At 40.4% G+C, this 25774-nt stretch overlaps 2 protein-coding genes across 4 annotated transcripts in view; one reads left to right on the forward strand and one right to left on the reverse strand.

The window, feature by feature from the left end:
- Positions 1–5886, reverse strand: part of adgrl3.1 (adhesion G protein-coupled receptor L3.1) — a 115365-nt gene extending 109479 nt beyond the window's left edge. The window contains 1 exon segment of the mRNA XM_025907760.1: positions 5235–5886. The gene's annotated coding sequence lies outside the window, so the exon portion shown is untranslated.
- Positions 5887–6089: 203 nt separating this feature from the next.
- si:dkey-92j12.5 (multiple PDZ domain protein) overlaps positions 6090–25774 on the forward strand; it is a 44300-nt gene continuing 24615 nt past the window's right edge. For all 3 annotated transcript variants that reach the window (XM_005456815.4, XM_019359823.2, XM_013275735.3), the window contains exons 1-20: positions 6090–7553; positions 8294–8387; positions 9102–9268; positions 10539–10754; positions 11059–11127; positions 11289–11411; positions 11872–11955; positions 12106–12213; positions 12973–13075; positions 13187–13278; positions 13389–13602; positions 13919–13993; positions 14574–14653; positions 14876–15022; positions 17453–17638; positions 17829–17990; positions 18454–18663; positions 20555–20725; positions 22996–23110; positions 25096–25294. In XM_005456815.4, coding sequence (XP_005456872.1) covers positions 8375–8387; positions 9102–9268; positions 10539–10754; positions 11059–11127; positions 11289–11411; positions 11872–11955; positions 12106–12213; positions 12973–13075; positions 13187–13278; positions 13389–13602; positions 13919–13993; positions 14574–14653; positions 14876–15022; positions 17453–17638; positions 17829–17990; positions 18454–18663; positions 20555–20725; positions 22996–23110; positions 25096–25294 — 2534 coding nt within the window. In that variant the 5' untranslated portion in view covers positions 6090–7553; positions 8294–8374. The remainder of the gene's footprint in view (positions 7554–8293; positions 8388–9101; positions 9269–10538; positions 10755–11058; positions 11128–11288; positions 11412–11871; positions 11956–12105; positions 12214–12972; positions 13076–13186; positions 13279–13388; positions 13603–13918; positions 13994–14573; positions 14654–14875; positions 15023–17452; positions 17639–17828; positions 17991–18453; positions 18664–20554; positions 20726–22995; positions 23111–25095; positions 25295–25774) is intronic.

Here is a 25774-nt window from a genome sequence, read left to right on the forward strand (position 1 = left end):
TCTCAGTAACTTATCCCGTGTGAGACATTTCATAGCCTATGGTCCTTGGGTTTGTTTGTCTGTTAAAAAGAAACTTGGATTAAAAACAAAATGCAATCAAACCTTTAAATTGGTTCAGAGGTGCAACAGAGAACATCAGATTTTTTATCAACGTGTCTACTGACCCTCCTCTGTCTCTGAAAGTTGCTAACTCAATAAAAATTTAAATAATAAAAGCAATAATATCAGGTGATTTTTTTTTACCCTGGAACATAAATCAAACTGGCTCTTTTGCAACACGTTGGGGTCTCATTTTATATGCAGCTTTCATAAAGCTTCCTCACTAATGATTCCACCAAAGTTACATATTTTATGTATGAAAATAGAGATTGGAAACTGCAAGAAAATGGTCAAAACACTGATTCTGGTTTCCTGATATTCACTGACCTGATTTTAAGTGACCGCCACATACTGGAAACCCGCATTTATTAATTCACTATCATATTAGCAAAGAGAATCAAAGAGAAACTGAATTTAAAAAACTAGATAATAATGCTTATTAATTTTCATTTACTGAGGGGTAATCATTCTCAAAGCTGATTTACACTGAGTGATTTCTCAATTACTTTTAAACCATGTGAGGCATTTCACAACCTAAGGTCCTTGGGCTTGTTTGTCTGTTATCAAAAAAAAAAAGAAAAAAAGCTGTTGATTAAAATTAAAAATGCAATCAAAGTTTTAAGGGATGCTTCGAAGAATCATGCCTGAATCCCTGAATATCCGGGTGTCTACTACTGAGGGTCCTGTGAAAGCCCTTAACTCAATAAAAAAAATTTTTTGCTTTGTTGTTTTATTTAAAAAAGGAAAACAAAAGAATTAACATTGGGTGAAAATTTCCTCCTGAACATGGATCACACTTTCTCCCTGTCAATATGTTCTGGTCTCACTTTCTCTGCAACATCCATAAAAAGTATTGCCAGATGATTCCATCAATATTTCTTCTTTCACGTATTATTTCCAAGTATTCACTGACGTTATTTCAGCTGACTGAAACTTAATAAAAATCAGAATTTATCAATTCACTATCAAATTAGCAAAAACGAAAACACATTTTCCTGAATTTAAAAGCTAGATCTAAATAGTGTTTGGCATTTTATTTTCATATTAAGTCAATCAAAATATTGCTTAATAATTTTTCCTGTACGGAGGTGTAATCATTCTCAAAACGCATTTGCACCGACTGATTTCTCAACTGCTTTCATTCCACGTAAGATGTTTCACAACCTAAGTTCCTTGATCTTGTTTGATTTGTCTGTTTGAAAAATCTTTGATTAAAAACAAAGCAATCAAGCCTTTAAAATAGTTCAGGGGTGCTTCAAAGAACATATTGTCTATTCTGCTATAGACTCTCCTTTGTCTTTCAAAGCTCCTAATTAAATAAAAAAAATATAGTTCTTTTGAAAAGTAAAAAAAACTTTTCAAAAGTAAACAAAAGTGATAACATAAGGTGAATTTTTCTCATGACCATAGATCATGCTTGTTTATTGTACATGCTTTAGTCTCATTGTATACTTGGATAACTTGGATAAAGATTCCTATCTATTGAGCCCACTGATATTATTTATTTCATGTATTATTTCCAAGTATTCATTCACTCACCTTATTTCAACTGACCAAACCTTACAAAAAGCCCAAAATCATTATTTCACTATCAAATCAGCAAAAAGAAAACACAATGTGCAGAATTCAAAAGCTATTTTTTTTTAATTATTTTTGTTCAATAGAAAAATCTAAACAAAAAATAATACGTATTAATTCTAATTTAATTCTGGTTTTCTTCACAAACTTTACAAATATATCCTCTATATCTGAATTATCAATATATCCTCACCCCAGTGAGTTACAGTGAACCATGTGCATCATCTGTTTGTAGCCTGCGCTTTACAATCACTAGATGATTCTGCATCATAGTGCTGATGCTGTTTAATGGTATGATTATAATAGAGTGCTCAACAATGCAAAAACCACTGAGCAGAATGACAAAATGTATCACTTTCAGCGCCATACTAACACACTATATAACACATAATAACACACTGTATAAGCAAGCAGGCCAACAGTGTGCCTTTTTTCAGCCTGAAGGTACAGGCAGATAATAAGCCGTGGTGGTTCAAACAGAACATATTCCAAGAGTTTTTTAGGTAAAATAAGACATTTATATCTGCGGGACTATTCTAGGAGATCATAGCAGCAGCGAGTCAGTGAATGCTCTGAGATCTGACAGTCAGTCGTCTGCTATTAGCTTTCCCGTTTTCAGAGCACATATCTAATCAGAGCTCAAAGTAACTATGTGGGCCCGTCTCATGGTGAAACTCTGTTAGGGTTCAATGTTATGTGAGGTGTGTTTCACATATTAAGAGAGCTGGTAGTCTGGTGCAAAATGCAGAAAACTAGGGTTATTGTTTGAGGGAAGGAAAGGGTAGGAGGAAGGATGTGTTAACACATGGCCAGAGGTTTAGATGGCAGAGGAAGGCAAGCAAGGACCTAGTCTCATTGTTTTAAAATGGGAGATGTCGTATAGTGCAGGAAAGGGCTTTTGAATTAGGTTAAGCTCAGCACACAAAGTGGGGCTGAAACCAGGAATGTGAATCATCATCACGTTATGAAACAGAGCGCTGAAAGTCTATGGTTCTGTTATCATTGAAAATAATGTTTTATTATTACAGCGTTAGGATTTGTTGTTATTTTTTACAGCTTAAGCCAGGAAAGCGACAGTTTATTTCTGCAGGAAGGCTGGCTGTCAACCTCACTGAGCATAATAAACATCACCTTCTATCTACAAGGCTCTCTAACACAAACCTTTACTTTGCCATGCATAAATTAACTAAATAGCGAGCCGAATCCAAGAACCTGATTCTTTTTTGCAGAATCACTTGTTAAAACGCTTCTGGGGAAATCAGTATCTTATTCTGCATGCCTACTAAATGGAATTAATTGCACAAGTGCTTAAGTTAGACTCTCTATTAACCCTTGACAATATAAATAGAGACTTTAGTAAGCAAGCATGCTAACACTTATTACAAAACTGATTATATGCCTGCTTGTCTTAATAATCCCATGTGTATTTGTGTGTCTTGTTGTCTGTCTGCAACAGATTATATTGTCTGCCAAGTTGTGTTTTCATTTCTCGAGGTTTCCATATGAGCAGAAGATGCTTAACATACGATCCCTTATTTAAATTACAGGCTGCTTCCATTACAGGGTGAGACACTGTTATTGGAGCCTTCCAAATCTAAATCAAATATTGTGTTACGGTAACAGTGCCAAACAAAGAAAGTGAGGCCCTGGTCATTCAAGCAGAACAAACCAAATTAGCACAACCCTCCTAATTCATTCCATGTTTTCCCCAGCAAGGAGCTTTGTATGTCTTGTGCATCTAAACAGAAAGGAATCTGTGACCTAATTAAAAGAAGACAGATAGACCCACAGTCAGCAGAATGCTTGATTGCTGCGGTTGCACATTAAACAGCTTCAGGTGCTTCACAACATCAGTGCTGCGTGAGTGCCATTACTGAACGTGACCTAAGATGCTCTTTGACACATCTCGCATTCACAGTGTGATGTGGCTCTCTCTCCAGAGAGGCAGACTGAGACCGTCAGAAAAGTAAACCAAAAGCATCCCCCGCAGCAGGTGTGATTTTGGACAGGTAAACACTACTGAGTCCCCATCTTTCTGCACTGTTTTACAACTAATCTGAAAACAAACAATGAAAGCTTAGCAGACACCGACAATAAACTGCAATATTTGAAAAGAAAGCTATATTCTTACAACAGTTTGATGAATATTTACTGTAAAACAAATAATCACTTTAGTCTATAAAAGCAAAGCAAAGAACTGTGATAACACTTGGATATAAGCAGAAATATTAATGATATCCACAACATTCACAGTTCTTGAGCGTCCTGGAGACAGACCTTTCCTTTAACAGATAGAATGGCAAAAATTTCTTCACTGTAGACAGATGCACATCATCCAACGCTGACTATTGCTCACCTGCTTGGTGGATTCTGTTGAGACACCTATCTCAGCCGCAGCACTGACTCAACACAGCGTCAACCAGCAACCTACACTTTATCCACCCTTTGTTTAAACACTGAGATCCACACAAAGAGTTTACACTGAATCTCTTTGCTGATGACCATTTGGGTGCTGAAAGTCAAAAGGGCGAGCCTACAGCTACCCAAGCAGACACAGAACGCAAATGACTATTAAGGCTGTTTTAACTGTCAGACACCTGCAAGTATTTGGGAGGCAGACAACTTACAATGAACCATGTTGTTTATTATCAGTGTGGCTTTTTTTTCTTTTAAGGGTTAGGCTATGTTACTACTTCATTTTTCTTAGGGAGAGTACATGTCTGCGGTCACACGAATCTGACACAAGTTAATATTTATATATATTTTTTAAATGTATTTTTTCAGCGTGAGGTCAACATCGAAGGATTCTGCCGCCTTCACAGTTTCACATCAAGGTCATCTGCAACCCCGGACGCCTCTTCTGTAAATAAGAGCCAAGGCTTTCACTCATATATCCGCATGATTGACGTATCCTGAGGTGCACTGGCCTGCTGGATATTCCTTCTCTTACAAAGCCAATGGATTTACTCTGGATTTCAGACTGCGGTTGATCAAACCAGCACAGCCCCCAAATAAGCTCTAGCTGTACTCAAATGACAACCACATAAAATAGGAGAGGAAATACTGATGAGGTGAACACTTGGTCTGTCTGTCATCTATCATGCCAGAGCATGTGATTTGTCATTGCGCCCTGCAGTGAGGCAGGTACTTGCGGCTACAGAATAATAATTATGTGTACACCCTGGCCGAGAAGCCGTCATGGGATAATGTGATTGCATTGATTATATTCCGGAGCGGTTACGGGTATCACTGCTTATTACTTCGCTTCAGCGACGTCTCACATCCCAGCGACGCCCATGCAGCCACAAGCCTCTGGACCATCATCTGTACAAATGCTGGCACTATATTACATTTTACCCAATCGTCCATTAAGGCCAGTTTCCGCGCCCCGTAAGTACAATAATGGCAGGCCACATTCCCATGGGCACCAGTAACATCCAAAGTCAGCGCTTTCAGAGCATTTCAGTGACACGGGTTGACATAAAGCCAAGACGTTTACCAGTGATGTCTGGAAAAAATTCCCATCATTTGTGTCGGTACACAGAGCGGGCTCTTACCTTATCGCCAGTCGCAGCAGTATAGGCGCATGTATAGCTTACACATCCAGCGCAGAGAAGAGTCGGGAATAACCTTTCTTCTTCTTCTCCTTCTTCGCTCTATACAGTCACCAGAACGCAATTCTTGTGTACAAACGTATCTTCCTAGTCGATAAATTTCAGTGGCTGGTTTGTACCTCGACTCCGGCTCTAGTTAATTCTCGCGGCTGCAGAATGACATTGGCAAGTGTTCCTGAAAGAGGGAATGGAAATAAAGAAGCCGAGGGTGTAACAAACCAATAGCTGCGTGCTTAGTATCCCGATCAGCGCTCGCACAGTAGGAGGTATCACGTCCGTCCGTCCGTCCAAACGCACTGAGTCCAGCGGAGCGCCGGAGGAGGACAGAGGCGTATCTCTGTCTCTCCCGCTCTCTATCCGTCTGTCTGTATCCCTTCCTCCCTCCCTCCCTCTCTCTTTTTTATCTTTCTCGGCTGCCTTTATGTTCAGAGTGACTTCTGCTGAAGTCCACGGGCGCAGAGCGCAGCGGAGCAGAGGACCGTGGTCGGCGCAGAGAGAGAGAGGGGTCAGAAATGACAAACCAATTTGGAGGCGCGGTGAATGCTCGGTTGATCAGAGCGCAGCCCGGCGCGAGGAGCGTTGCGTTGCAGGCGGGCGGGGAGCAGGGTGGATGGAGGGCTGGGGAGAGGGTGATGATTCTTGCCTTGGGGATGCAGGGAGAGAAATAGGGAGACGTGAACTAGGGTGTGCGGTGGAAAACAAGGAACTGGATCTGACTCCTAAATATCTGGACCTAGAGCTCCACCTGCCGTGTGAGAACACGTAAGCGTTCCCACAAATTCCACATTGATAGCTAATCAAGAGGGACAAAGGGGGAAACCACAGGGCTGGTTTCTGCTAATCGCACCCTGGAACCCATTAAATGATTTTGCTCCGGTGACCTACATAAGTTATCCATATGCCTGCAGAAAGTCAGGCTGTGAGTTGGGGGGTTTACAGATCAGTCTGAACGGGTTTTCCCTGTAGCGGAAAACCTGACATTTTTTGGCACAGCAAAAACTTATTAAAATGAACTACAAATAAATTTGTAAATGTATTAAATTAAAATAAAAACAACTTTATTAATTGAAGCAAATATGGTTAATGTCCACGGCCTGCTTAACAAAGGCGCATAGGCCCACATAAACTGCGAAATAAATACGCCAATTTGTTTCCAACAACGTCAACCATCATTTTCTCAAAGTGCCCTACTGAAATGTGCTGAAAGCAACGACAAAGATGTATATTAGATTCTTTGCATAAGGAAAAGTAGTAGCATAAAAATGTAAATACATTACTAAATTAAGGTAACATTAAATTAAAGTAACGCATTATCGTAACATTTCTATATGAATGAAAAGCGCGACAGAAAAACAGCTACGAGATGAAAACGTGGTTAAAGTAGTAAAGTAGATACTATAGGTTTGGGGGGAAAGCCTGTGGTTTGGTTCTTCTAACAAATTTACTGTATGTAACATCATGATGTTATTAATAAGCGTGTGATAACGATTTCAAGCTCCCCATAAACAGATTTACGTAGCCTACAGGGACAGGACACAGATACTGAGGGTTCTTGAGATGATGACAGGAAGTCAAAAGGAGGAAAACGGCGTTCAAAAACGCTGTTTCCGGTCATTTTTGGCGAGATATCTCATTGGATCTGTTAAAAACTGAAAAACAGCCTCACACACATCCAGAATGTAACTGAGGCCACATACCGCTTTGTTTCTGCGATGCCAAAAAAAGTGTGTTGTATTTGAAAATCCTGTTATGTCATATAGAAGTCATCACTTAATAATTAAACAAAAAATTAAAACTTGTTAGCTTGTGTAAAATCTTCATCTTAGAAGTAACCAGAAGCTAAAGCTGTCAAAGAAAGTCTAATAAAGCTAATAGCGTAGAAAGTAGCAGAAAACATAAATACTCAAATTTGTACTGAGTGCCTAACTTAATTACTTCCCACCTGTGGCTACGGGATTACTGATGGCTAGCTCTTTATCAGTAGGGATGAGCCCTGTGCGCCTGAAGATCAGAGGGTGTGACATGCGCACTGCACGGAGCGCTCACAAGCTGCGGACACAATGCAGGAAAATAAAGCCCAGAGCTCGCTTCTTGACATTTTCCCGTCTCTCAATAAGCTGTTATGACTTATTCTATTAGGACAGACTCATTTCTTCTACTCGGCAAAGGCAAATCTGCCCCGTGTACTCTCGAAAGTGGTGTGTGTGCTGTGCTTGGAGCTCAGTGGGGACCTGTTGATCGTCCACAGGCGCTGCAATGGAGGTGAGATGAAGCTTTCTGCACATGGCGTTTCAGTGCTATGGATTAGAAATTTAAAAATAAATAAATAAATAGAAATTACCAGTCTTTTCGATTAAACATCAGGTGAACTGCTAATGGGGACGTGTAATTCTACTGTAAACCATTAATCTCTAATATATTTTAGTAATATTTGGAAGCTGTCAGCATTGCTTTAATATCAGCAGGGACAAGCTAAAGATTTAATTACCGTGCCGTGAAGGGTATGTATTACTGCGCATACCCCTCTTGCCTATCAATGGCTTCTAATTAGATTTAAGATGAGTCGTTGTCATTTCTAGTCGATCGTTTTGCAAATCAAATCATGCCACTGGTATCATGCTTCGAAGCCATACAGACTGCCCCCCCTCCTCCCCTCCTCAAGTCAGAATGATGGAGGCTATGTGTCGCTGTTAATTAGCATCATTGGTCGATAAAGCCTTTTGGAAAAGATTTAAATCCCGCTAAAGAGCATTAGGTGACAAGCAAGGCGCTTGCAAACAAGCATGGCACGGGCCTACAAGACGTAGGGTAAAAATGATACATGGTGCTGAACAGGTGTAAAAAGACACTATGAAGTAATATTACATTGTTACAGGATTCATAATTTACTAAACTTTATTGAAATCATCTTATGCATTCATCCCTTCCAGTTTCATTAAAAATGTGAAAAAGAACGTATTAAAAAATCTGCACAATCACCTTTGTTTTTATTCATCTTGCAGTTTTCAAACAGACAAGTATGACATTTAACTGAGGGAAGAAGTGGGAGGAAATTTTCACTCATACTGATCCGTGAGGCAACGATGGAAATCATAGGTAAGTGAATTCAAACAGCTGAAGATGTAGAGCACTCTCAGTTACCGCTGTCAGACTGCACACCACTGCCCTCATCAAGGTCTTACAATCAAGGTGTCAGGCATGTCTGCTTCAGCCAGAAGGTAAGGGAACAGTTACACGTGCAGGTGGCGAAAGAACTCACAATCTGGTCAGTAGTCAAAACTTTGCGGTGAAGAGTTACGGGGTTTTAACCTTCTGCCAAGTACAATTACTGCAGTTGTGGCTTGTGGTCATCAGCTGCTACTCAGCTAAATAAACAAGGGCAGTATGACCTGATGAAACGCTTCATCGTTTTGCGTTCGCTCTGCGGTGTTGTCGAACGCCTCCTTTAGTATGATGAAGTATAGGTTTTTGGTTTTTTTTTGTGTGTGTGTAATCACTTTACTTCAGTTTCTGCCTCCATATCAAGCCACAGATTTTAAATCAAAATAACTCACACTGTGGCAGCCTTGGTTCATGGATTTTTCTTTTTTCAGACAAGCACTCGAACCTCGAAAGCACAGTTGTTTTTATTGTTTACTCTTTTACTTTCCCACCGGTACTAGTAAGTGTTGACATTTAATAGCTTAATATCAAATACCTGGCTTTGTGTCACGGTCTCAGCAGCTGCCACAGCATGCGAAAACTAATGCAAAGCCAAATGGGATAAATCCTGTTTCTGAATGACACAAATAATCTACAATTTCTTCGCAGATACCCAGTGTGCCTTGGCGGCGGTGGAGAGACTGCAAGCCAAATTGAAGGAAAGAGGAGAGGCCCCCACTCAGGAGAAACTATCCCTGCTGAAGACTGTCCTGCAGAGCCCACTGTTCCTTCATATACTGAGCTTACAGCAAGCTCAACAGAAGCCTGCGGCGAAGGTATAGCGAAAAGCCAGAATGTGTGGGCGTTTGGTACGTTTGAATGGTGAGGAAGGAGCCCGGAATCATTCCCAAAATACTGAATGCAGGAACCAGACTGGATGAGTAATCAGCTTACCTAAGCTTACCACTAAAGCCCTGAGAAAGAGGGAGAGAGGGGAGGAGGAGGGAAGAAGTGGATATATCATGTTGAAGAGTTTACAGAAGTCGTCTGTAACATTGTCATAAGTTTTGAGCTGATGTGTGTGTCTGTTTGTGTGTGTGTGTGTGTGTGTGTGTGTTTGAGTTGTGAGGTATGCAGCTCTGGATGCTACTCATCCAAGAGTTTTTATGCATACAATCCTGCACTTCCATGGCGCATGTATCTGCGTACTCATTTGGTGTCTACCAGTTGTGACATCCTCTAATAGGCAAAGTTTAAACACACAGGGAATATTAGATTGCCATGTGGTTTGGGCTTGTAGCGTTCTGGCATCTTTGCATTCTGGGAAGCGCGGCACTGGAGTGTGTCAAAGATCTCTAGATATTTTTAACAGGACAGACGCTGACATGGTTTTTATTAGTTGGGATTCTTTGCACATTTCTTTTTTTATGCATAGCATTTGGAATGTGAGGGTAAAGTTTCCTGTTGGTATATTTTTTTAAAGCGTTCTCTGTTTAACGCTCTTTCTGCCATTTCAACAGGTGTCAAAATTGTTAGGCTGGAATACAAATCACAAATAGGCACCCACTGAAACTTGCTTTTAAACTCTGAAACAGAAAACCTTGCAGACAAAAGAGAACACTTTTGTGGTTATGTGGTATTGAAAAGAAGCCTTTATCTCAGATCCTTAAGTTTCCACTCTGCAATCTTTTCCCTCTCTGCTCCATTTTACATCTTTCTGTATTTTTTTCCCTTTCAGTTAACACACATTAACCCCACCCCCACCCAACCCATTCTTCTCTCTCCCTCTTCTCCTTCTCACATCTTTCTCCATTGTCTCACATTGGCCTCCTTTCTCAATTGCTCTATGCTTTTTAATTTGCCTCCATCGCTCTCTTACCATCACCCTGTTCCTCTCTGACTGCACGTCTCCATTCTTCAACTTGTGTCAACCCCGTTACCCATCTTCTTGTCACCCATCTTTTTTTCCTTCTTTCCCTTGTATCCTTCTCTTATATATCCTCTCTCCATGCACTCCACCCAATCCATCTCTTCTATATGCATTCTCTTCTGTTGCTTCATGCATTCAATTTAAACCCTTCCTTCCTGTTCTGTAAATCTAACCAGGGGAAGGGCATTTCCAAGTCCGTGTCCATGAACTGTGGCCCATGCCAGGGTGAAGCACTGGGCACAAAGACGCTGAGCCACAGTGACTCGTACACATGGGCCGTGGAGAACAGAAGGCCCAGCTCTGGCAGGGACGGCAGCATCTCCTCTCATGGCTCACAGGAGTTGTCCTTCTCAGACATCTACCCAGATAACAATGTTCCAACTGAATCTCAGGTATATAAAAATAGCCACGATAAAAGAGAGGTCACTCAGGAGTAGTTTAGCATTAGGGAGTCTTTTATTTTCAACATGCACAGACTACGAATCAATCAAATAATTTCTTTTATTCTGTTGTAAAAATGAGCACATTACTATTTGAAATGTCACATTTCACATTAGAGAATATCTCTTTGCATTTTGTACGTCAGGCCCAGTTGGCTATCATCAAATGAGAGTCTTATCTGATCATAAGAAGACTTCTCAGTTCACTTAATATAATTCCAGTTTGCTTTTATTTAACACGCGGCATTTCTTTTAGTACTGCACTCCACCTCGGATCTCCCGTACCATGTCAATGGGGAGAAACCTTTCTGCTTTTGCACACGAGGTACAGAAAGTCATAATACTTTTGTATCTCTTATGTATGTAAAAAATAACTGAATGAAACACCTAATACTCTTCTCCTTTTTCAAGCATTTAATGAGAAATTATTTATTCACTCCCCCTTTTCTGTCTCCCTCCCACTTATTGTAACCTGTGCCCTGTTAGAGGCGTCATGTGGAGATGATAGAGCTGACCAATGATGGGAAAGGACTTGGTTTTGGCATCATAGGAGGACGGAGCACAGGAGTCATGGTCAAGACCATTCTCCCTGGAGGAGCTGCTGGAAGGGTAAGTGAGCCTGTGACTGAATCACATAGCTAAAGTTTACATAGCCATTTACACAAAAAAATTCCTTTTTCTTTCCTTTCTTGTTTTTATTTTCACCATTACTTAGATGAGAAGACTAATCAAATGGAGAGTCAAGCTTTGGTTAGCCTACTCATAATTCAAGTCACTGACCTGGAAAGAAGCATAGAAAGAACCATAAATACCACCTTAGAGTTGTATGCAAATACATAAAACTGTAAGGTATAAAAAGATTAGAAAGAGGAGAAGCAGAGGGGAACCGCTAGCTTGGATCTTGTTCGATAATACAAATGAATCCTCTTATGATCAATTAATGAACTATTAGTCCTTTATGTCTCATTTATCTAATTTGTACACAAATAAAATGGTTCAATCAGCACAGTGTTGGATCCGTGTTTTTAGCCAAGCATTGTTATCAAAACAAGTTTCTTGTGCTCATCAGGATAAGCGCCTGCACAGCGGAGATCAGATCCTGCGCATTGGCGATACGGATTTGGCGGGCATGAACAGCGAGCAGGTGGCACAGGTGAGGCGTAATTTCAAATTATAATAACGCTTCGTGAAATTGGTGATTAAATCATTGTTTAATCTGTTTTTGCGGTTTCTCTGTTTGAGAATACGTGACTTTTAACTGGTTTTTCATTTCATCTTATTCATTTATGCTTGCCTGGCCTAGGTGCTGCGAAATGCTGGTACCAGGGTGAAATTGCTCATTGCTCGGGATAGTCCTAAGGACAACCACTGTTCCTCCCCTGTCTTTAACCAGGAAAACTTGGATGGCATGGTGGGTGTGTGTGTATGTGTGTGTGTGGAAGAGAAGGGGTGGGAGGGGAGGGGTATCAAAAATATTACAGTGTAATTCAAATCTAATTGATTACTCAGTGATTTAAATGGGGAATCAAATATTCTTCCAGCCCAAATATCTTTATGCATCTGTGCCAGGGAGGCTGATGTTTTCGGATATTCTGTCCCTTCTTCCTTTAGTACGTGGACTCAAGGAAGACCTGAATAGGCATATAATAGATGTAATGGTCAAAGGGCAGTTTCTCCGTGTCTTCTCATGTCCATCCCAAATTGATGATTGTAATGTGTTCGGAAAATCTGTAATTTCTTTACGTCATGCACAAATTTTTATAATTCAATTCTGAACTGATTTAAAATAGGTCATCTGGCTATAGCTCAAAAATTAATATGCTAATTCTGACAAAATATCACTCACATGTGCAATAGGGTAAAATGATGATGAGATTTGAATGTATTACCAAAGGGCTGAAAGTGAACGTCACTTTGATATAAAAATGCTCTTTGAAAACACTTTTCCTGTCTGCTGTGCTGTAACTTAGGAACAGAAGATGAGGTTGTGACCATATCATGACACTAATCTTTGGTGCCCACCTATTAAACTCCTTTAAATATCACGCTATATATTAGGCTGTATAAGTCTGGACAGACGTGGTTGCAAATGTCATCTTGACTGGTTGGTGAAGGCATACAACTGCAAGGTGGTAATTATGGGTTTTTTTTCTTCTGGACTTCTTTCCAGGTCAGTGACTTGAATGATGACTATGAGTTCAGTGTGCAGTTCACTAAGAACAATCGGGGCCTGGGATTCACTATCTCTAGCTATGTGGGTGACCTAAACTCAGGTAAGTTTCATCTTTATCCAATAAAAAATAAAAATACAGTGCCACATTTATGCAATCACTTCTCAGTTTCATTTCAGATTTTATATATTTCATATATTGTTCTTTCCTCAGTATACAGTGCCGGCGTGATGGTGAAGAGCATAGTAAAAGGCAGCACTGCTGATCAAGATGGACGCATACACGTTGGAGACATCATCTTGTCTGTGAGCTTCTCTTTCTCTCTCTCTTTTAACCTACACTGACATTAAATCTACTTGTAGTTGTGTACATCTATACGGTCTACTCCATCCACATCTTTTGTCACCTGACTCAGGTCGATGGGGTGAGCCTGCAGGGCTGCAGTGAACAGCGTGCCATGGAAGTGCTGAGGAGGACAGGTCCATTGGTCAGACTTAAGTTGCTGAGAAAAGCCGTCCGTCTTAGTAACATCCTGCCTCCAGTTCCTCCTCTGCAGCGCCTCAGACACTCCCACAGCTTCCATGAAGGGAATCCCTACAAATGGGGCCTCAACAAGATTCAGGAGACAGGTGATTTGTGAAGGGGAAACACATTGGCTCAGTGGTGTCATGGTCGAATCATTTTTGTTGTACCCGAGAAACTCAAGAACGTGTTGATTATTAATCTATAATTCAAAGGATCATTGATTATCTTGTGCTACCTTCATAGTTGAGTTAAACTGTGACCTAATTAACTTTGTAATATTGGATCGGAATATGATATTGAATCTCTGTACTGATGTTGAACTTGCTTGCTTGATTGCTGGGGAAAAACAGACCTTTTCTTTTGTGTGTTTGTGTGTTATGTCTGTTTGGATCCCTGCACGTGTGCTCAAACGTCTCCCAGGCATTTGCTCTCTGCGTGAAATCTCCAGGAGAGCAGCATACGCCAGCAGACGACCCAGACACGATTCCAAAAACAGTAAGCTCCGCTTCCCATACTGCACTGCAGTCTGGAACTAGATCATGGGACTTGGTGTGATATGCTGATTGGACTCAGGGAACAGCAATGTGCCAGTGAAGCGTGCTCTTTGATGGGAGTCTATTTATAGTATTGTGCAATCATGTGTTTATCCAACTCATTCAGCTAATTCCAGATGATTTGTCTCTCACCCCGCCTGTATATATGGCTTTATTTAGACAAGAATTTTTGGGCTTGATTAGAGAGCACAGTTAAATAAGCCCTGATTGCTGTGAGGCTTTATTAGATGAATGAGAAAACATTGGTTTGCCAAGAAATCACAAGATGGTGCATGTGAATATGCACATCCTATGTGCCTGAGCTGTGGGTGTATGTTGACATCCTGCTTTGCCACAAGGAGAATGATGCTGTCATCTCTCTATAATACAGCCAAGTGGATTCTTTCATATAGGATCCCATTATTTATTGATTGAGTCATCTGGGGGCTTGGGGTGATTTGAATTGGTGTGTATGTGCCTGGGTTCATATATCTCTACATATGTGGTGTGAGGCAGATTTTCTGTGTGTGCACATTTTACAGATGTGAAACTGACTCCAGCTGAGGAGGAAAACCTGAGAAAGAGGTGGCAGCAAGCAGTGGGGCCGCGATATGAAGTGGTTGTAAGTGTCACTGTAATGCTGAGTAACTCTCACGTGAATAAATTGAATATAAAAACGTGTATTTTATGTTTGTGAATATTTGTGCATCAGTACAAAGAAAAACAACCATTGAAAAATCACAGTTTTTTTGATGTAACAATGCTCAAACGTCTTCTCCGTCAGACTTACCCACTAAACGTAGCTTTCTTTGTTTCTATTTTCCCCAATCTCCACTTGTTTTAGGTGTGCCAGCTGGAGCGATTCAGTGAGACAAGCGGTCTGGGCATCAGTCTGGAGGCTCGGGCAGGGCATCACTATCTGTGTTCCATCTTACCTGAGGGGCCCGTCGGCCAAAGTGGCAAGATCTTCATAGGAGACCAGATATTAGAGGTAACTCTGATACTTCAGGCCCTTTCAGCCTCCGTATGTGGAACTCATCATTTTCTCATTTGATAACAATATGAGATTATGCAAACTAGGTTATAATACGATCTGTGTGGAACTGATTGATTTGTCACATCTGTGAGTTATTTTTGGATTACTTATTATATAAGGTTCCATCATTGATATGTTTTCATATCATATGGTTTCATACCACAGATAATCTTCCATTTAAAAAAATAATATGACCAAGTTATTGAGCTTATAAACTCATCACAAAAGTGTTTATAAAAGTCAAATCTTGACAACCATTTTCCCACCGACTTCTGTTGGTCCGGAAGTATCGTGAAACCATAGCTATCACCACCTGGTGACCCTCATATAGAATGCAGGCTTTAGGCACTTCTGCAATGGTTTAATTTTTCAAACCAATAAGCTTCGTCCATGTTTTTTACCAAGGCTTCTGGTGAAGCCTCTGGTGAAGCCTTCTGGTGATTGGCTGACCAGCCAATCACCAGTCAGAACAGAGAGCACTGTAAATGTTGCTGCGCTGGTCGATTGTTTCATTTCTACACATTGTTAATAAAATGGTAATGATAACATACACTCACCAGCTGTTTTATAAGGTCACGGTGTGTAGTATGGATGTAGTGAATTGCATTACTTTTAAAAGTGTTTTCTGAAAATCGTGGGCAAGACATTAGGAATACCACCACCTTCTTTTATGGCCGCTATGGCTCAGCTGGATTGGAGAGAAGCGACACAGAACCACATGTTGTCAGTTTCACTAAGGATATTTATTGCTCAACCACAAGATATAAAATCAAAAAATGACTTGGAAACAAACTACAGGGACAACATGGTCTATAGGTGTTTCCAGATCAGCAAAAGAAAATAGAAAGTAAACACAATCAACTCTCTGCCCAAAATAAAATACAGGTCAACCACATCTTTTTCTCTAATGTCTCTAAACAAAAGGACAACTAAAGTGTGTGTGTGTGTGTGTGTGCGTGTGTGTGTGTGTGTGTGTGTGTGTGTGAAACCTGTCTCAGCCTCAGGCAGTAACAAGCACCTTGAACATTAACGGTACCTAGTATCTGCATCCAACCTTAAACTGTATCATTCGAGTTTCTGCTTGTATCATACATAAACTAAATCAAAAAGCATTGAAGGCCACCTGCTCACATTATATTGCCGTTCACATCTATGGCAAATACTTCAGCAACCACGTGGATGCCCTGATTGCTGGGTTGGACTGGCAGGCTCCTGTCCAATCAGCAGCAAGTGCAACCAGGCACTAGACTAACACTAGTATCAGTGCCACAGTGTTTTTCACTGTCAGCTGCTGCCACTTGCATTTTATCCTCATCAGGTTACTGCTAAATAGATCAATTAAAAAAGCATGTATTAAATGTAATCTACAGTAGGATTCAAGAAGGATTTCAGCAATGTCATCCATTAAGAAAAGTGAAGAAATGTTTAACTGATGGACCTATACTGGCTAAAATCTAATCAATATAACTTATTAACTCCTTTCTCCTTAAGATAAATGTCACAGTCTAACTTCACTACTCTTTCTTTGCATGTTGCCATAGTAAAACATGCCATCAGACCTTCACTGATGAGGGTTTTTTGTTTTTGTCTTTCATTACTCACACACCCACATAAATCTGGATCAACATAGAGTTGATTGATCAGCTGCCTGAAACTTTTGAGTTTCCCATCTCAGGGTTAATTAACTCAGACTTGGACTTGGGGAAACCTGCAATCTGGAACAAATTGGGGGGGAAGGCAAACACATTAAAAAAAAGAAAAAAGGAATGAATCTAGGAATTAAAACAAAAATGTAAACCCAAACACGACACATCCACTTCTTTGGGGACAGGTTCACTCACATGTATCACTCATTGTGATGAGCAGTCGGATGAACTCTTGGATGAATTATAGCTGCTTTACTCGCTTTAAAGACACACTCCAGATTGTCTTTCATATCTTTGTGGGGACAAACCGACATCTGTGACGCAGCTCGACCCTTTGATCTCCTTCACATGGCTTAAGTGATGCCAAAGCCATTGTTCATCTCTGTTTTTAAATGAGCTTCACCCGGTTGGGTTATTGCTTCCAGCTTTAATTGTTTCTGCTGTGACTCGATGTACTGCAGCCAGCAATTTCTCCTTGATCCACAAAACAGAATTTTCAGCCAAGTATGCTCACACACATTCAGAGAGAAACGGAGTTAGGGATATACACAAACGTCAGATGATTTGCAGCCAGCGCTTTATGGGAAAACATTTTCACACACAGCATCTTTAACCTTGGGTACACAGCACAGTAAAGAGCACATTTTTTTAAAAGCTACAAACACGACTCAACCAATCCCTGACTACGAGAACGTGTATTTTTGAAATAATGTGTAATTTTTATGTATCTTGCTGGCAGGTGAATGGAATTCCTCTTATCGGAGAGACGCACAAGGAGGTGGTCAGTATTTTGAAGGAGCTGCCAGTGCACGTATACCTTGCGTGCGCTCGCATTATACCCCCTTCAGTTCCCAACAGTGATGAGGAAGACGATGATGATGTCTGTCTCAGCCTGAAAGAGCTGCTGGCTGGGTTCAATGATAAGGTAGGGACAGCCTGAAGAGGTGGTAAACTGAGAGGAGTAGATTTAATATTGAAATCCTTTAGCTTGAAAACAGCATGAATAACAGTAGATCAGCATGTAAAAAGAAACTCTGAAATACCGCTGATGTGCTCTACTGCTGTAAATCATTCTACATTTTGTGTTCTCTCTCTCTTCTTTCTGTTTGTTCCAGTTGGACCAGGGTTGTGTCATTCCCTGTCCTACAGCTGAGGACATCACCAAGCGTGGCGTGCCCCCCATGTCACCTCCTTTGGCCATGTGGGAGAGAGAGGCTCAGGTGGTCGAGCTGGAGAAAGGAGAGTCGGGCCTGGGCTTCAGTATCCTGGACTATCAGGTCAGAGACATGCCTCTGAGCCTTTCTACAAATAGAACTGGCTGTAATAGGCTGCAGTCTAAGAATATCAGTGTTCGAGTTTCTCAGTGAATACTAAGAAAATGGAAGAGTTGACTTCTGTATCCTGTAGGGAAGATTTTTGTATTTTGTGTTTTTGTACTCTAAATCACCGTCATATTGAAGTGCCCTGACGGTTTCTATTTAAATGTTAGATAATGAAACCTTTTTACACAACAAAAAATCAATCCTTTCAAAAGCTTTCAAGCTATAAAGAAAAAGCAACTGTAGCTGGTTTCCCTTCTGTGAAGCTAACCAATGCTTTTGCTTTTCATGTGTTAATTAAGCCCTCGTCACTTTGTTTACCTGCATTCACGCCTCATCTTCTCATTCTCATTTTTCTCGTTTTAACTTGAATTTTCTGTGCATATTTAAGCAAATCTTTCTTCTTTCTGTTTAACTCTAGGATCCAGAAGATGCCTCTAAAACAGTTCTGGTAATCCGGTCTTTGGTGCCTGGAGGTGTAGCCGATCGGGACGGTCGCCTCCTTCCTGGGGACCGGCTCATGTTTGTCAATGAAACTGACCTAGAAGGCTCCAGCCTGGATTATGCTGTGCATGTCCTAAAGTCCACAGGCTATGGCGCTGTCCGCATTGGTGTTGCCAAACCCCTGCCGGTATGTGCAGATAAATCATGAGGTTTTATGATTTTTATCACTGTACAGTATACATAAAAATTCAAGTACACCCCTGTGCCCTGTAAAACAGTAAATGATTAATGAAATATAGGGCATTTAATCTTAAGTATATTTAAAAGCATATCAATTGAAAAGACTACAAACGGCAAACTTAGTGAAAGAAAAGTGTGATCATTTTCAGCAAGCTGATTATATATATGATTTAAACATAAAGCTAAACGCAGGAGCAAGGTTAAATACTACCTGCCAAAACTAAAGCTTTTTGAATTTAATCCTGGGTTATAATGTCTAGTTCAACATGACACTGCATGGAAAGCAATAGTCTGTTCTCAGGATTGCCTCATATTTGTGCCCACGTTGTGTTTATGCCCAGGATGATATACAAAACACATAAAAATATGTAAAATAAGTAAAACGCCTAACTAAGGTTTTACTGTTGGGCCTCTCAAAGTAGTCAACCTGTTTTTATATATACTGTGCATAATGTTTGATACCCTATCATTTGATATAAAAATGACAGCAATATTGGAAGATTTTAAAATTTTGATTCGTAAAAATGTTTCGTAATATTGCATTGGAGCTAACTTGTATGCTGAATGCTGTGATAAAGTAAAAAGTAAACTGTGAATGAATAAACGGTTTATTAGAACATCACCTACAGCTAATCCTGCAAATACTAACAGTACTTTATTATACATTATTTATCATAACGGTCTAAATATACTGAAGTTTACTTAACAGTGTGCCATGTAAGATGTTGCCTTCCATAATAAATGGTATGGTACATCTTACATGGCATATACACTATATAGACAAAAAGTATTGGGCCACCTATACATTATGGCTAATTTATATTCAGAGTCTTTAGTGTAGCCTACACAGGTGGCCGCATGTTTGTGTATGATGGTCCATTATACGAAAAGTGAAGGGACCAATCATAATCATTGCATGCCGCATCCACGCATGGTGTATTTACATCTTTAGAGAGGATGTTAGGAGGTTTGTGTTTGCGATGTACCTGCATAGATTAAACACAGAAGCATCACACCTACAGGAGCCACTTGACCATGGAAACCCATGCATGAAGCTTCCAGCGCGTAGTTTTTGTGCTGATGTTAATGAACAAGCTGGTTTGGAACTCTGGCATTACTAAGTCAGCTGAACCTTGGTGACTTTTACACAATATGAGTCTCAATACCTGGCAAACCCACTCTGTAACTGTGTATAGCGTTCCACTTTGCAGTAATACCACTTACAGTTGATCGTGGAATAGCTAGGAGGGCACAAAATTCACAAACTGACTTGTTGCAATGGTGGCATCTCATTACAGTTCCACACTCAAATTCATTGAGCTCTTTACGTTCTCAAATGTTTGTGAGGCTGCTGCATGGTTAGGTGCTTGTATTCTGAGTCATACTCATTATCACACATTGCACATTCAAAACATACTTTCAGTTCAAGAGATATTTTATTTTACTGTTATGACTTCATTAAATCTTTATCAGTTTGGTGATGTATAATAAAATGTATTATAATTTGCAGAGATATGCAAGATCATTACTTGCATGTATGTTTTCTCTTAATAAGCACATTATTTCTTCTCCTTTTTGTTGTGGACTGTGGCTTAGTAACAAGGAACAGAGAATCTAGTTACAGGCCTTCTGAATTTTTAATGCTGCTGAGAGATAAACACAATGCTCGACCACTCTACAGATGGAGAGAAGGGGAGAGGAGTACAGGGTGTCTAATTTATAGTCACCCCCTTTAGCCTGTTTGCTTCGATGCAAATTTACTTTCAAAGCAACACAGCTACTTTTGCCTTTATTTTCTCAAAGTCCTAAATTTCAACTTTTGAATATTGTATTCTCAGCTGGAACTGTGCGGTGGCTTAACTCCCATCTCAGAGAGGAGCACACAGGCTTCCTGCGACGACAATGACAGCCACACTCAGGTCAGCCTGGTAGCTGAAGCAGCCGAGGCTAACGTCAACGCCACCGCTTCAAACTCAGAGGACAACAGCACCAGTCAGCTGTGTTACACGGTATGTTCAGCTAAACAAAATTAGCACCAGTCATGAAATGATATTTCTGCCATTGGGCAGTACTTGATAAATACTTTTTGCACACTTTATGAGGTAGAAAAATAATACAGAGGTAGAATTTGTCTATATTTGGGCTGTTTGTACATTTATTTATTTGTCAGCAGAAAGCAGAACAGGTTGTCTTGGTATTCTGTGTACCGTACATAGATCTGGATTAAATACAATTTTAAATAAAGTTTAAAATGTATTATTTGGTCCTTGATCTTAATAATATTTTGTATAATCATAAGCAAAATCCTCTCAGGATGCTTGTCAATGAGTATTTGCATATTTGCAGTATTTGCATAGTGTTTGCATATTTGCAGTGACACATACAGCGAAACTGCGGTGGTCTGGATCTTGTAATCTGTCACAGAGGAAACATTGCTCATTACCATGCAAACCTGAGATTCTGTGGGTAGCCATTTTAGCTGCTCTGAAGGAGATTACCATGTCAGTGTGTGTTCGCTTCATTCACATTCTATAGTGGGGAGATTAGACCTGGCTGTATCAGTATTACTGGGTTGGGGATAGAGAAAAGTACTCGGTGTCACAGAGTTGTTCCTGCATTGTGGCCTCAGCTCAGTCCTATTGAGCTGGCCTTTTGTACTCTACTTTGCTTAATTACCAACAATTGCCTCTCAATGAAAAGTGCTTACTGCTTGCACAGCTTTGGCACATGGTCGAACACAAGGACATACAGTTTTGTCTCACGCTCACGCATACACACACAAGAGACTCGGAGCAAGTGTCAGTGTTTTCATCAAAGATGGGCTTGTTGCAAAAGGTAGCCTCAGAACTTCAGTGCTGCTTTTACTTTCTGTAAAGATTCAAAGAAGATGTCTTTGTTGCCGTTTTTCTTTGTGAAGTGCCCGAGGGGACATTAAAACTCGAACTTCCTGCGTGTTTTACATTTAAGAGTAACTCCAAAGGCCTCAACCACAGAGAGTTACAGTAAAAGCTCTTTGAAATAATTACTGTGTCATACAAGAATGCTGGTAGTGGTAATGATAATTTCACATTTCAGTGCCAGGTTATCTTTGCAACACAATTCCTTGTTGAAGTGTTGCTGTTGTTGGCTGTGAAGGGTCCATTTCATTTCTTCTCTGACAAGTCATAAGTCATATTAAGTGTCTTTACTGAACTGAGTCCCATTAAAGGTGCTACATATACTCACAGACGCTATATTCGGTAAACCTTTCTAGTACCAGGTTGGATTGGTGGTTACCCTGTGGTCATCAAGGATGGACATGATTAGTGATAATACTCAGGCAGGCTGTGAGTTTTAAATGATGCTTAATTGGTACTAAAAATACCCCATACAGTTAGATCTCAATTAATCAAGGCAGGGTGGACCTTTTGTGATGTTTATGCCAAATTCTGACCCTGCCATCTGAATGTCGAAGCAAAAATCGAGACTCATTAGACCAGGAAACATGTTTCCAGTCTTCTGTTGGTGAACCTATGTGAACTGAACTCTCAGTTTCCTGTTCTTGGCTGACAGGAGGGGTACCCAGTGTGGCCTTCTGCTGCAGAAGCCCATCTTCTCAAAGGTTTAAAATGTTGTCCATTCATGTTTTTTTGCATACTTTGGTTGAAATAGGTGGTTATTTGAGTTGCTTTGTCCTTCCTATCAGCTTGGCCATTCTCCTTTGACCTCTCCTATTGACAAGGCATTTTCACACGGAGAACTGCCACTCTCCTATATTTATATTTCATATTATTTTATATTTTTTATATGTATATTTTCTCATTGTCTGACCATTATCTGTAAACCCTAGAGATGCTATGTGGGAAAACCCCAGTAGAAGCAGTTTCCTAAATACCTGTCTGATACCAACAATCATGACAGATTCAGATGATTCGATAATTGTGTGACTATGTCATTAACACCACCAGCAGGTCACTTTTCACCCATTTACTGGATGAATCACCCACAAAAATTTGGTGTCTAGGACAAAACATTCACCAAACACCTGCAGAATTATTGACCTTTCGATCAGCCTGCACTTCACTTTGTGTTTAGTTGTTTTAAAAGATGTTAGACTGCTAGTGTGCCAAACTGGAACACTGAAAAGTTGGTGAATATAAATCTGTTAACACTGTCGTTGTTAGCGTGGAACTCAAAGTGGAGCTGTGCTGCATTATTGTTCACTAGCATGAAAACACACTTTTATGCTCTCACTCACCCATGCCCCCTTGTCACTCTCTCTCTCTCTCTGGAACACCAGCTGCATCATCGCTTCACCAACATGGACGATGACGACATGCAGCAGCCGCCACCTCTGCCCCCCCGCACCAGCTTTGAGAGGACAATCACTGTTGTGCGGGGCAATCGTAGCCTTGGTATGTTCTCCGTCTTTCTCATGGTGGTGGTGTCTTGGTGTGTGTACCTCGCAGGCATGGCGATAATGACACTAATAGGAGGCGGTGATGACGACTGCCCTGAAGAGGAATGATGAAGCAATGTGTTCCTCATTCCTGAGAAAAATATGATCCGTGTGTGTACCGCATGTGTGTGTTTTTGGGGTAAGAAGCAATGAAGTGACATAAAAGAGAATGAAAACGTAACATTAATTTAAAAAATGACATATTAATTTGATTGTTGATCCTAATATATGATTATATTTTTTATACTCCAGTATTGAGACTGCATTGTCTTAACTGCTCCAAGAGAAATGTTTGGCTCTTCAAACACAGGAGGCGAACAAAGAGTGCAAGGCAGTCCTGCTCTATGCAAAGTATAAGGAAACAAAGTCATTTGTATTCTCCAAACGTGCTCTAATAAGGCACCACACTATGTGTGTGTGTGTGTGTGTGTGTGTGTGTGTGTGTGAAAGTTTGAAATTATGCAAATGTTCACAGGTAGAGAATATCAAGGTCATAACCTACAGTCTGTGTCTGTGTGTTGCACCACTGTATTCTTTGGTTTTTATCTGTTTAAAAATATTGTAGATCCTCTTACTGAGATATTTATTGAAGTTCTGTCTTCTGGATATCCAAGAATGGAGGGTTTGCATATTTAGTTTGTTTCTGGTTTTGTGAATTTACATATGTTTGATCTGAGGCAAAAGCCTCAGCATAGACAGGGTTACAGTGTTTATCCATAAGGCTTGAATATGGGCTTATTTTTATGAGCAATGGTAATGTAGTGCAACATTTTTTGTGCTACTTTACCATTTTCCAATAGGTGCCATGTGCAATGCGATCCATGACTATGACTTTTTACCCAAGTGAGACATGCACATACCGTATATGGCTGCTTTGTGCTAGAGTTTGGATATTCTTTAGAGCGGGTTGTCAAAGAAAAAGGTTTGATGGTGTGAAAAGGGTTTTTTTCTTGCCTTGCTCATCTAAAACATGACTATAAACAGCCAATTTAGTAGTTGCTTATTCCTGGCGTGAACCAGTTGGTGTGAATTTGTTTGACTTACTTTTTGAAGAGGTTTAGATTTCCATGTAGAATATTTCATTTGGATTTAACCGTAACGTATTTTAAGCATTGTTTTGGCAGAGTTTGTAATGTTTAAATCTGTCTGGTTAGAGTGTCATAGTATTCAGCACATTTAAAACATTCACCATAATTTCTTTGAATGTCTTTAAAACATGTGTCTTCTGTTTGTCCTGTCAAAATCGGTAGCTATGTCTTCTGTTGACTGTATTCCATGCACTATGATTGTATTGTAATTTGAATGTAATAAGAAAAAGACAATAAACTATTTATATGATCAAAAATAAGCACAAAGTCATTTCTTTGACGAATTTCAAATTATGTACGACCATAGTGTTGTGGATTGTAGTTAGATAGCACTGTAGTATGCCAGCAGCTATAGACCAGACTGCCTAATTCGTTGCAGGCTGGCTGGCTTCCCTTTCTGTGGTTTGTGTACGTGCGTGCGTGAGGCGTGCGTGTGCGTGGACGCCTGATTTACCTGCTTCTGTCTGTTTGCATTAATGAAGTGTTTGTGTAATCCTCCTAGTGTCCAAATTGATAATGCCAAAGTCGGGTGTTTATGTGACAGGCATGTGTTACTCCTCAGTCACCTGTGCCCTCTGCCCTCTGTGGATGTGAGTGCGCATGACGCTTTTTGTGCACCTTTTGTGGGTGTGACTGTGAGGGAAGATGTTGTGTAAATGTCAAGCATTTGTAGCCATGTTTGTGTGCTAATCTGCCTAGTGTCTGTCTTGATTATGCTGATTATACCACTGTCAGGTGTTTGTTTGGGCAACTGTCTCTGTGTTTGGCATGCATTCAAAGCAGCCTTAGCCAGCCCTCCGTTCACCTGTGTTTTTGTGTGCTTGTGTGTGTGTGTTAATGTGCGTGTTGGCAGGGATGACAGTGAGTGCTATCAAGGATGGTTCAGGCATGCTGGTGCGCAGTGTGGTCCAGGGGGGGGCTGTTAGCCAGGATGGCAGGCTCGGGGTGGGGGACGCCATCTTGGCCATCAATGGAGAATCTACCTCCAACCTGACCAGCGCCAAGGCCAGGGCCATGCTCCGCAGGCACTCTGTCATAGGTCCAGAAATGAGGTAAGGAGACAGTCACATCCCCGCAGCCCCCCAGAAAACATGGTCAAGCTCAACAAAAGTGCTAAAGCACTCTAGGGCTTTTTTTTACTGTACATAACAGAGCCCCTTTTTTTTCTCAGTAATCCTTAATCCCTAAACAAACACACTGTTTGACTGGCTGTGCAGTACTGTTTACATCCTTTACAGTGTTTCAAGTGCTGCTTGAACCTTTGGATTTCTTCTACTTAGTGCACATATTTAGTAATTGTGCTTGCAAAATTATTTTGACGATTGTGGCTCGAGTAAAGTATATTAAGAAACTAATTACATTTCTGAAGGTCTCTTGACAAAAAAACACAGCAGACATGATCTTACAGCAGAAATATCACAGGTGCAAATGAAAAAATGAACTACTTGTATCAAGCTGTCTCAGTTTCTTGCTCCAGGTGGGGTGTTTGGTATTTTGTGGTACAGTGACCTACTGGGACATTTTAATAAAAA

The sequence above is a fragment of the Oreochromis niloticus genome, linkage group LG6 (assembly GCF_001858045.2).
Source record: "Oreochromis niloticus isolate F11D_XX linkage group LG6, O_niloticus_UMD_NMBU, whole genome shotgun sequence".
In the NCBI taxonomy this organism is placed as follows: domain Eukaryota; kingdom Metazoa; phylum Chordata; class Actinopteri; order Cichliformes; family Cichlidae; genus Oreochromis; species Oreochromis niloticus.